The 12,882-nt window shown below is 32.8% G+C and overlaps 1 protein-coding gene across 2 annotated transcripts; it reads right to left on the reverse strand.

Annotated features, from left to right (window-relative positions):
* Positions 1–1,678: 1,678 nt before the first annotated feature.
* On the reverse strand, positions 1,679–11,471 carry LOC111276782 (electron transporter, putative (DUF179)). 2 transcript variants are annotated; one of them, XM_022862607.2, is made up of 4 exons: positions 11,287–11,471; positions 10,878–11,188; positions 3,949–4,100; positions 1,679–2,475 (listed from the first exon to the last, which is right to left on the reverse strand). In XM_022862607.2, exons 2-4 carry the CDS (start codon positions 11,134–11,136, stop codon positions 1,798–1,800), a joined length of 1,089 nt encoding a protein of 362 aa, XP_022718342.1. In that variant the 5' UTR covers positions 11,137–11,188; positions 11,287–11,471; the 3' UTR covers positions 1,679–1,797. The 2 variants fall into 2 exon arrangements, with proteins under 2 accessions (XP_022718342.1, XP_022718341.1); XM_022862606.2 differs by having other exon boundaries at positions 1,679–2,478; positions 11,287–11,464.
* Positions 11,472–12,882: the final 1,411 nt, after the last annotated feature.

The following is a 12,882-nucleotide window of genomic DNA, read 5'->3' on the forward strand; positions in this document are numbered from 1 at the left end:
ATGAATTTGATAAAAAATAAAAAATTATATTATACATTGGGTATGATAATTTTTATATTTTATATCTATTTGATACAATACAAGTACATAAAATTATCATATTTAGCAGCCTACTGTTGAGTATTATTTACCTGATGTGGGTTGCATCAACAGATAAGAAACGATCCTTTTGAGGCACATATAGTTCCACACACTAGGCATCCCTGATGAAGAGAATAATTTTCAAGAAAACAGAAATGTAAAAAAAAAAAAAAAGGGAGATCAAACAACATAGGCAATAATAGTTTTGGAGATTAAAATGAAATTTGTAACTATATTATAACTTTTGATTCAATAGTTAATGTACTTCAATTTTATTGAATTTTATAGCTATACTAAATAATAGTAAAATTAGATTATTTCAGAAGGTATGCTATTATTGTAAATGACAAATTTTGTGAGTGTGCTTTTAATATCATTGATTTTAGAACAAACGATCTTTACGTAGGCTGGTTTGAAAAGGAAGTGATCTTTACATTGCAAAATAATGAAGGCAGGGGGGTCTTTTTTTTTTTTTTTTCCTTTTTGGCACAGGAGGTGAGAGGATTTTTTTAATGTTTGGTATCATTTTCAAAATGATCATGATAATTTAATCATAGATATAATCTTATTACTAAAATAATCTTATTATTTATGATCTTGAATCACTTAATTTGATTAAAAATCATTAGTTCTTAGTAATTAAAGATTTTTGTATTTGATATTATTAAAAATTAAATATTATTTTATTTAAAAATATCAAAATTACTATACATATAATAATAGGTATACAAGTTAATAATTTCAATATTATTTAAAAATAATAATTTGGATATAAAATATTAGTAATATTATATTTACTTCATAATAAATATAATTAAATTATTAAATTAAAAATATATTTATTGATAATAAATTAATTTTTGTAGTATAAATTATGTAAAAAAATATTTGAATTAAAAAATAAAATTAATATATTAAAATCAAAAGTTTATATTATAAATAATTTAAAGATTAAAAGTTCCCACAAAATATTTTTGAATTTTTTACATAAATATTAGTTTAAAAATTTGAAAATTATAATATAAAATAATAACAATTAATTTTAAAAAATAAATTTTTAATACACATATTAAATATATAAATTGATTATTATTAATTTTATATATTACTTCAATTCAATTATAAAAATTTTATCCCTACGAATAAAAATTATATTATTTTTTAAAATAATGATTTAATCACACTCGATAATTCAAAATTATTATCATGTAAAATTATTAAATAATTATCAAACACGAAGATTTGATCATCCTACATAAATTACCTTGATTTTTTAAATGACCATCCTATATCTAACATTACCTAAAAATAACTTATATTGGACTTACGTATCACGAAAATAAAAATAAAAAAATGACAACAGAAATTGAATTTTAAATTTTATAAAAGAAATATTGAACCCTTATTAACTCAACCAAATCAAACTTGTTGACGATACTGGAAACAGGTCTTTGATTACACTATGCATGCCAATTAATTTAAAGGTATACATACTATTAAATACAAATATTACTAGCAGTAAAGTTTATCAAGGAGAAAAAGGTAAAAAAAACAGAGAGAGATAGAAAGAGAAGTGAAGAAAAGAAGAATGAGGATCTACCGAGTAAAAAAGCCATTTAAATTATATGTACATTTGGTTTCATAAACACCTACACATCAAGAGTCAACTTCCAGATTAATTTCTTAATTCTCTAATCACAGATAACATGTAGGTACCTAAATATCTTGCTTAGGCTTCCGGCTCAATTCTGAGTAGTGACCACCCATTTCCTGCAAAATCTCCTTCCACAAACTTTCTGACGAAGAATCAGATGAATCTCCAAAAATAAGATTCGTGCTACATGCAGCCATATACCAACAACCTGATTCAATTTCCTCTCTCAGCTGAACCAGCTGCCATCCAGCATAACCGTCAAAGAACTTGAAATCCTGAGACTTGAGCACTCCTCTCTTCACCAGCTCTGCAGCTTCATCCAAACTATTTCGAGTACCAAAACAGAGGCCAGGAATCACCTCTTCGAACCCAGGAAACTTGGAATTTTTTCCCACTCTTAAAAGAAACATACTCGCTTCAAGAGGCCCCCCAAAGTGCAGAGAACAATCAGGAAACGTAGTAGCTAATTCATTAACAGTGGGTTTCGTGTTTTTGATCTTCTTGTGAAGTGGGCGACTGATAATAACTCCGAATGGCCCCTCTCGTGTATGTCTGGTTCCAGATGTCAAAAGGAGAACCACCGATCGTTCAAAAGTGCTAATTCTATCAAGCTTCTCTGTGGCAACAAGAACGCAGCCGGTCTCAGGCACTGAAAGAGGGTGGGCCCATTTTGGACCAAGAGGTTTCGACACATGAGGCATCCCACCTTGTTCATGAGCATCTGACTCCGACTTCTCTACCTGCTAAAAGTTATGCAAAAGTTTAGAGCAAGAATTCCAAATTTTTCTATACATTGCTTGTAACGCTTGTTATGTTCCCCTAAACCCAACTGACATTGAGGAAAGGAGAGTATAGCCAACATCTCAGCAAAGGAAAAATTAACCCTTTTTTTTGCTCTAAATAATTTTCTTATGTTTCTGCAGGAGCAACGTAGAAAGTTATTGGACATAAATACCAGTCAAGATAGATGGCAATTCTTGCAAAAAATATATTAAAAATTAAAAAAATAATAATAATAACGATAAAATTAAGTATACAGATTTTGCTTCCAAATGCAGAATATCCAAAGCAGAAAGTGATAAAAAGCAACAAAGGGGTTTACCAATATGACCAGATTCAACTTTAGGTTTAAGAAATAGACTACATCTGTATCAATGTAGTGAAAGGCACAAAACTAGGTTTACATGGCCCCAGCCATAAGGCACAAAAAGAGCAGCTGCCAAGTAAAATAAGAACTGATTTTTAAAAGATAAATAACATATATAAGACAAAAAAATTTTATGTACAGTACTAATAATATGATTTTGTTCGTAAGACATTAAATAATTACATCTTACATTGTTTAATGTGTTCCAAAGATCAACAATTATCATAATCAAGTAAAGTGGGCAAAGAAGGTGCAATTTCCTTCACTTCAATCTTCAATAAAAGATTGTGCATGGACAATATATTTTATCCTTGTAAATGGAGATAACATTATCTTTCTTTTCTTTTTTTTACTTTGACAATTGAAAAAAAAAAAAACCTGATCAAAGAAATTAAAAATTAAAGAAACCAAAAGACACTCAAGTCAGGTGCACTTTTTGCCTTTAAAAAAAAAAAATAGCAAGCCTAGGCACAAAGGGCATGCAACTGATCAATGGCACCTCGTCTGAGGGGGAACAAGGCATTTTATTTGACTTGTGCTGCACCTTAGTACACATGCGCACACCTTGACCATACTAATCTGTATCATAGAGACACTAAGAGAATTTTTTGCCTTTTTTGGATATTCAGGATTCTACTTCCTTTTTCCCCAATATTGCCAATTTCCTAATGGAGGGGTACTGTAGGTTAAGCTAGACTCCATTTGTATGTTAGAAACAATGAGGGTGGTAACTTTGTTAAGATTTAAAAGTATATATATATATCTGAGAAGCCAAAATTCTACTTTAATTTGCCCCAAAAGCTTCCAAGGTCCCCATTGGGCTGTTGAATATCTACAGATTTACTTCATGAAACTTCATGTAGATTCTTTATTCATGTCCATCAACTGAGAAGAGCCATAAAATGGAAGTTATTGACATTGGACCTTCTAGGGATCTTGTGATCCAAACTAGACAAAAATTATAATAAACTGATTAGAAGGGAGAAAAGATAACTATCTAAATAATTTTAACTCTCAATTACTGGAGAACAAGCAGGTACATAATTCAGGTAATAAAAAATATCACCTGATAATTATAGTATAACATTGCTCTGAACTCTCTCCAGTCGGTGTTTGCATTGTAGGACTTCTGGGAAGCAGAGTCATCAGATTTATTGCTGTCTGAAGAATTATTTCTTCTTGAACTGTCTCCATTAGGAATAGATTGATCACCATTTCCTGGATTCATTATCAAAAACATTCCAAAACAATGTTAAATTCAAAAACTCTCAAATGCAAATTTAAGCATCAATATCTTACACCAAGTTATTGTTAGAATTAAGACTTTAGAGAATAAATTACTAATCCCTTAGATTAGCCTTTCATTATATAGACAATACTAAAGAAAGAGAATCAATTATAAATTACATATTAATGCTCCCAATTAATCCCTCCTAAACTCTCACATGAAATATTCCCATAATATTCCAACTCACTCGCAAACACTAACACTCCCCCTCAAGTTAGAGTTAGAGTATATATATCAGTCATGCTCAGCTGGTTACATATATAGTTAACTCGAACTCCTGAAAGTGATTTCGTGAGAATATCAGCTAGTTGTTCCCTTGTGCACATGTACTTCAATAATATTGTTCCACTCTGCAACTTTCCTTGATGAAATGACAATCAACTTCTATATGCTTGGTTCTTTCATGAAATACTGGATTGGAAGTAATATGAATTGCCGCCTAATTATCACACCATAACACAGTAGGGGTCTGACCCGAAAGCCCAATTTCATCTAAGAATTGAACCATCCATTATACCTCTATTGTAGCCAAAGCTATGCCTCCGTACTCAACTTCTGAGTTAGACCTAGCAACTACTTGCTACTTCTTGCTTTTCCAAGACACCATATTACTCCCAAGGAAGATAGCATAACCAGCCATAAACTTCCTATCTATGGGAGAGCCTACCCAATCTGCATCTGCATAGGCTTAAATACCCCTATCACTAGTAGAACTATAGAGTATCCCCATTCTAGGATTTCTCAACAAATATCGAAAGATACACATAGCTACTTTCCAATGAGTATCTCTGGGAGCTGCCATGAACTGACTAACTACACTCACTAGAAAAGATATACTAGGTATTGTCATGGTTAGGTAATTCAATTTTCCAACTAGTCTCCTATAACGTGTGGGATCATCAACTAAAGCGCCATCTTTTGGAGAAAGCTTGATACCTGGATCAAACGGTGGGTCACTTGGCTTGGCATGGAACAAACCTACATCTCTCAAATTATCTAGCACATACCTCCTCTAAGATACAAAGATTCCCTTTTTACACCTTGCCACTTCAATACCCAAAAAATATTTCAATTGATCAAGATCCTTGGTCTCAAACTAGGATTTAAGATACATCTTAACTCTGTCAATCCCTACACTATCACTACCAGTGATGATAATATCATCTACATACACTCCAAACAATATAAGGCTAGCACTTGTAGATATATAAAATATTAAATGATCCTTCTCACTCTGCCGCATGCCATACTAAACAAGAGTTGCACTAAATTTGCCAAAACCACACACACGGAGATTGCTTCAAGCCATACAAAGATCTACGCAAACGACACACCTTCCCAGACTCCCCCTGTGCAACAAACCCCAATGGTTGCTCCATATATGCTTTCTCAACCAAGTCACTATGTAGAAAAGCATTCTTCACATCCAACTAATGTAATGTCCGTCTATGTGTAGCAGCAAAATTGAGAAATAAATGAATAAATGTCATCTTTGCCACTGGTGAAAAGGTATCAAAATAATCTACTCCATATATTTGCACATATCCCTTCGCTGCTAGCCTTGCCTTCAATCTAGCCAATGAACCATCAAGATTCAATTTTGTGGTGTATACCCACTTACACCTAATAGCTTGCTTCCCTTCTGGCAAGGAAGCCAAGTCCCATGTATGGTTGGCCTCTAAGGCCATCATCTCATCCTCCATAGCCTTATGCCATCCTGAATCTACAAAAGAATCACGAAGAGTACACGGCACAGTAATAGCATCAATTGTGGCAATATAAGTTTGAAGTTGGGCAAAAAGTCCTTTGTACAAGGGCATATATAAAGGAAATTTTCTGCAAGTTCGCATACCTTAGAGCAATTGATACATCCTCAGCTATAGTGTCTCAAGGTGGATCCATCAACGAAGAGATTACCTTGACAAAGGAAATTTCCACAAGCAAATCTACGTAGGTCCTTCTAGTATACATACAACTAAATCGAGCATCAGGGCATGCCTCAGAAAGAGATGCATTGATCAATGTACAATGTATTTGATAGATGAGAAAATCTTCTTCTGATATGATAGGTGATAGATGAGACTGTAGTATTGAAGGAAAAGGAACCAACTCATCAAACGCAACCTCTGCCAAAATAATAAAGCGATCCAAGTCTAGAGAGTAGCATCGATACCCTTTCTAGACATGTGAATACCTAGGATATGCTTAAGGGAACGTGGGTCTAATTTAGTGCGACCCAAACGAGCGTCATGAACAAAACATGTACACCTAAACACTTTAAGGGAGATTGAAAATAAGGGATGATCAGGACACAACACTTGAAGAGGAACTTTTCCTTCAAGGACTAAAGACAGCAAAAGACTTATAAGATAGCATGCTATGAGGATAGCTTCACTCTAGAACACTTTAGGGACCTTCATTTGAAACAAGAGATCTAACCACTTCCAACAAATGGCAATTCTTCCTTTCAGTAACCCCATTTTATTGCAGGGTATTTGTACACAAGGACCGATGAACAATACCTTTGCATTTAGGAATTGAACAAACTTTGTAGAAAAATACTCTCCCCCATTATCACTCCATAAAATTTTGATAGACTTAACAAATCGATTCTCTATTGCTACATCAAAAGTAGTGAAGACAAAGAATAATTCGGAACCGCTCCGCAACAAGTACAACCAACAAACTCGTAAATAATCATCAACAAATGTCACAAAGTATCTATAACCATATTTCGATATAATAGGGCAAGGGCCCCATACATCAGAATGAATCACAGCAAAAGAAAACTTTTCTCATTTATTAGATCGAGGTCGATAGGACACTCTGTGCAGTTTGGCAAAGTTGCATGATTCGCAATCAGAACTAAAAGATGATAAATGGGGACATATAGCTCGTAAAGTTGACATGGATGGATAACCAAAACAATAATGAAACTCATAAGCTAATAACAATTCTCCTAAGTATGCCATTAGTCCAAACTATATCTTCTGTATGTCATCAAGCACATAAAGACCTCCTTCGATCTTTCCCCTACCAATACTCTACTTCGTCAACAGATCCTGAAAACACAATAAATAGGAAAGAAGGAGACACTACAATTAAAATTCCTAGTAATCTGACAAACTAAAAGTAGGTTAAAAGGAGAAGAAGGGACATGCGGCACAAAATGTAAAGGTAACATGGATATAGGTCAAGCCTTGTCACTTCCCACAATATCTATAGAGTTTCCATCAGCAACCAAAACAAAATGTTTCCCGTTATAAGAGTCTATGAATAAAGAGTAATTGTAGTACCCATCATGTGATCCGAAACTCCTGAATCAATCACCCAAGTCCTTAAAGGGGTAGCCAGGCATGCAATAGATTTACCTTGTATAAAAGCTACTGTTAGAAAAGAGATTGAAGTTTGATTTTGAAGCATCTAAATAAGCCTATCATACTCATCCTAGAATAACTAAACTCCCTTCTTCTCTTGCTGCTAGGGTTGAACTGCAGCATCAATCACATATGGCATTGGTGGGCCAGAATTGCCCCAAAGATGCAAAAAAACATTTTGTAAGTGTCCCTGCTATCCACAATGATAACAAGACCGTGGCTCTCCTCTACCACCTCCACGTCCTCTACCTCGTCCACCGTGTCCTCCACGTGTTGCTAGCCCTTCAAGCCGTAGGGCCACAAATACTACCCTGTCTCCTTGTGGAGGATCATGCTAGGTAACACTACCCAAGCACTTATAAGCATCCAATAAAGAAAGTGGATCTCTAGCTACTAACATTTGAGTACTAGCACTAGAGTACTCCTTTCTCAACCCTGCTAAGAAAAACACTACAACTAAAGCCTCTTGTTGCTCTTGATTTGTCCTTAGATCGGTAGACAAAGGCATGAGTTCATTAAACTCGTCATTTACCTCCTTGAACATAGCAAAATATTCCCTCAAGCCTTTATCGAAACTACTCCATTTTAGTCCATGCTCTAATAACATCTGAGATCCTACCAATTCTCAGAATTTGCATAAACAATTTTTAAAGCATCCCAAAGTTCCTTATGAGGTATATTGAACATCACCTTGACTTGTCGTTCCATTGAGTTGAACAATTGTCCAAGTATCCGATTGTCTTGCTCCCACGCTACATACTCCGAGCTTTCCTTTGCTAGCGGCTCATTTGTTAGAAATCGAGCCTTTCCAAGACCTTGCAAGTTCACCAACACAATCTTGCTCCATGACAAGTAATTGAGTCATCAAGTTCCTTATTCGACAACCGTGAGCTAGTGATAATCTCTTGAGTCATCACCTTTGATGCGATTGCCTTTTCCCTGGCCATGGCAATAGAACCTTCTTCCTCCAAAACACAACTGGTAATCTTTCAATCAGGGACCTTAATTAGCAACCAGGAACTCCATCCCTAGTTCTACAGCCACGCTCTACACTAGGAAGAACCTATCTCCTTTAATCTATCATTCACGAAAAGGTCACAACCCTTTCTTCTTGCCACCTTTGAGAATAAGGGGGCGACCCCATTTCAACTAATGAGGGACTGTTGAAGAGGAAGGAAAGGCTTTAAGTACACAGCTTTAGGACTGTGAGATTAAAGTTTGTAGTAGCGATGGCTTGGGGGGTGACGTAGGGGCTATCGCAGAGGGGTTTGGGGAAAGATAGAAAGGGAGCAACAACGGCTAGGGTTGCATTGCTAGCTCTAATACCATGTTAGAATTAAGACTTTAGAGAACAACTTACTAATCCCTTGGATTAACCTTTCATTATATAGACAATATTAAGGAAAAAGAATCAATTACAAATTACACATTAATGCTCTCAATTAATCCCTTCTAAACTCTCCCCCATGGAATATTCTCATAATATTCCAACTCACTCGCATACACTAACAGTTATAATTGGATGAATTAAGGAAACAAGAGAGAGAGAGAGAAACTGAGAGGGACCAAAGGAAAAATATAAGGCTGAAATCAAGGAAAAAGTTTTGAGGACCAAAAGTAAGGTGCTATAAGAGCATCTACCAAATCCAAATGAATTTTATCAGGTTGGTTGTGGGTTATTATCGCATTTTCATTTACTGCATTAATACTCTTCCCACTAACATTTTCTCTTTTACAATTTTCATGAACTTTTGCTTATTTTGGAAGAAATGGAGAAAGAACAAAAAAGCCAAAGAATAGATACACTAACTTCCTACATGATTCAATAAAGAGATGGGGACTTTAGATTCATCAAGAAAAGCAAATCTCCAGTGTCTATTTTCACATAAAATAATATCAAAGAAAGCATTTAATATTATGACAGTCCTGTGGACAAGATCAACCTTGATGTTGAAACACAAGCAAAATGTAGCATTTGGTTCAAAAACAAAAAAAGGAGCTTCCCTAGTATTTTTCCTCTGAGGTGTCAATCTCATCACAATCAACAAAGCAGAGGGATAGAGAGATCCAAGATGATGGCACCCTTTAATTTGCAAAGATCACACAAACAAATAAAATAAATTTTAGAAGTCCTTGGTCACTATCCAAGGTTTCCTTTGTAAGAAAATTATTTCATCAAATTCCACTGTGTGATAGAAAAATGAAAGAAGAAAGAAAAAAGAATTTTGAAATAATAATAATAATAATAATTCAAGACGTAAATTAAGGAAATATATTTTCCATATGCATGAGAATAGAAGCCATGCTAGATTTCAAGACAAGAATCCATCAAATGTCTCCTCTTTTAGACCAAACCAAAAATAAACTTAGTTAAAATATTCATCCTACCCAAAGTCTTAGGCCTAGTTTAGTGTAACTGTTGTTTGGAAAAAATTTGGGTTGGTAAAAGTGTATTTAAAAGTGTGGTGAGAAAAATATGATTTAAGAAGTTTAACTGTTTGGCATTACTATGAAAAAGTATTGTGTTGAAATAAAATGTCCAAAAAGATATGCATAAAATAATAAAAGTTTAGAGATATGAGGAATTTTACCCACAGAAATTATGGTTGAAAACTAAAGCACCTCTTTATTAACTTTTTGGTTTGGGTTTACAAACCAGATTTTAAACTGAAAAACCACATTTTTTTTGTGTTGCTTAGCATTTAGGTTGGGTAAAAAAACAGTTTTTTAACGCAAAAGCCACTTTCTACCTCAATGTTAAACTAACCCTTAGTAAGACAGTATGCAGTGAAATGCTACATCATGGATAATGAAACCCAAACACTAAGAACAAAAGCAGATGCTGTCCCAGATCGCTAACCACTTGCTTTTCTTTACAAAGTGAAACAACAAACAATCCAAGCAACAGTTGAAATGAACTATAATGCCAGGATAACTAAGGGTCTTAACTATCACTGATAACTGAACCAAAACAAGCTATAGAGCATGACTCAGTACCAAAACTACAATTCAAGCTCCAATAAGAAAAAGACTCCAACATTTAGGACTTAATAACTTCATATATAAGCCAACTAGTACAAACTGAAATCCCAATGAACAAAACCAATTTCACAGTTAAGACTAGTACATCAAATTACTAATTCAACCTTTCAAAACTATCATTACCCTTGCTTTTCAATTAAATGGTCAGTCACTATCCCTTGATGTTCAAGATCCCTCATAATTGAACCAATCATGCTTAAACACAAGTCAGCTTCAACAATTACATATAAAACTTATGACTGAAAATGGCCAAAAGCTGCTTCTTTATCCAAAAAAAAAAAGGCATACCAGAAGAAGAAGAGGAAGAGGAATTATCGTGATTATTCTTCTTAGCCATAGCTTTAATGGAGAAAGAACGATGGACAGATGAAGAAAGGCATCGCCTTGAAACCCTGATCTCGAAGACTCCGAGTTTTCCAATCATCCAGGACTTGGGTCTTTCAGTAATCGAATTCCTCTTCAACAACAAAGCCCCACCACCACCAACACCAGCAGGAGGAGGGTTCCGAGCAGTTGCGCTCTTCAGTTGGACTGCCCACAGATCCATTTTTCCCGAGCGACAAGTCAGCCACTTGATTTTCTTTTTGTAAAAGCAGTTCCTGTTGCAAGAAAAAACATATGATGATGAGAAAAAAATATCTGAAAAGTATTATTATTAATTTTTTTATTGGTATGTTAGAAAAGAAAATAGACGGACAATGGAAAGGGAAAATGAAAATGACTCTTTGGTTTGGCTTTGGAATTGCAGAGAGGATATGCTTTGTTTAACCAAATTGTTTTTTTGTTATCGGGGATTGAGTCAGCGCATGTTAGCAATTTTGGCTTTCGGGTGAAGTTGGTGCGCGCTGGCGGGTAAATTCCCACTCTAGTCCGGGCCTCTACCTTTTCTATTTTGTTTTTGACTTTTTTGGAGCTAATAGTGTTAAATGGTGATGCACTGCACATATTCTAGAATGTAGGATGTATCTTCACGATCAGTTACATTTCCATCCATATCAATTAATTATATCAATTTTTTTTCTTTTCTTTTCTTTAATAAATTGGAGTAAAATTAAGAAAATCTCACAAAAATACTTTAAAATTTTCTAACTACTTTATAAATTTTTCATAAGATTGAGTGATGTATCAATAGATCTAATAATTTTAAATATAACAAGATAATATAATATAAATATGATGAAAAAAATCACGATGGGTTTAATGTAACCATATTTCATATCTTAATTATATCAATATACTTAAAATATGATATTATTCATCTTATATTCGTATCAAATAGTAATGATACATTTAAAATACAATATTATTCATAACATAAAATTTTTATTATTATTTTAATTTATTTAAAAAATAAATTAAAATTCTTATTTATCATATCATTTTGGTATTTAAATAAATTATAAATTTTTAATTTTTAAATAATTTTTTGTTTAAATACTAATTTAAATGATTTTTTTGTTTAAATAAAATTGATTAATCGTATATAATTATATTATTTGTATATAATCGTGTTAATCGTATCATGTTATTTAATTATAAATTAATTTTAAATATATTAATCATATCATTTCGTATATAACATATATAATAAATGTGTTATGTATATGTTTAAACTATTCATGTCATTTAAATATTTATGTCGTATTTATGTCAAGATATTTTGTGTCATATATAAAATCATATCTTACACAAAATATGACATAATAACATGAATTACTAAGTCTACTTATCAAAACACGTTACATGTCACTTTCATTTTACTTTTATTTCATCGCATCATTACTGTATAAAATAAAGTAAATCAAATACTCATATGATATAATAAAAATCATGTTTGAATTTATTTTGCACTAATAAAATTAGATTATTAAACATTTTTAATAAGTGATAAAATTATGAGTAAATTTTATTTATGGCCATTAAACTTTATCATAATTTCATGTAAATCATTGAATTTTAATTTATTTTATTAAAATCATTAAAGTTTATTAAATATACCAAATTCGATCATATTTCATCCAAATTAATTGATAGAAAAATGACAAAGCTACCATGTCAATGCCACATCATCCATAACATTAGCTAATTAAATACTTATAATTTGCCAAAACAAATATTCAAATCAAAGTTTCGATCATGGTATTTGAATCTCTTTAATTGGGCATTCAAGTCCTTTGTATAAAAATATTTTCATAAATTACTTTTCATTATGAAACCATGATATTTGAATCTCAATCTCTGTAATTGATTGTTTCTTGATTTTAATCAATTTTCTTAATTTGTAACCATTCCA

Source organism: Durio zibethinus, chromosome 7 (genome assembly GCF_047325235.1).
Source record: "Durio zibethinus cultivar Kanyao isolate XHJ-2024 chromosome 7, ASM4732523v1, whole genome shotgun sequence".
Lineage (NCBI taxonomy): Eukaryota > Viridiplantae > Streptophyta > Magnoliopsida > Malvales > Malvaceae > Durio > Durio zibethinus.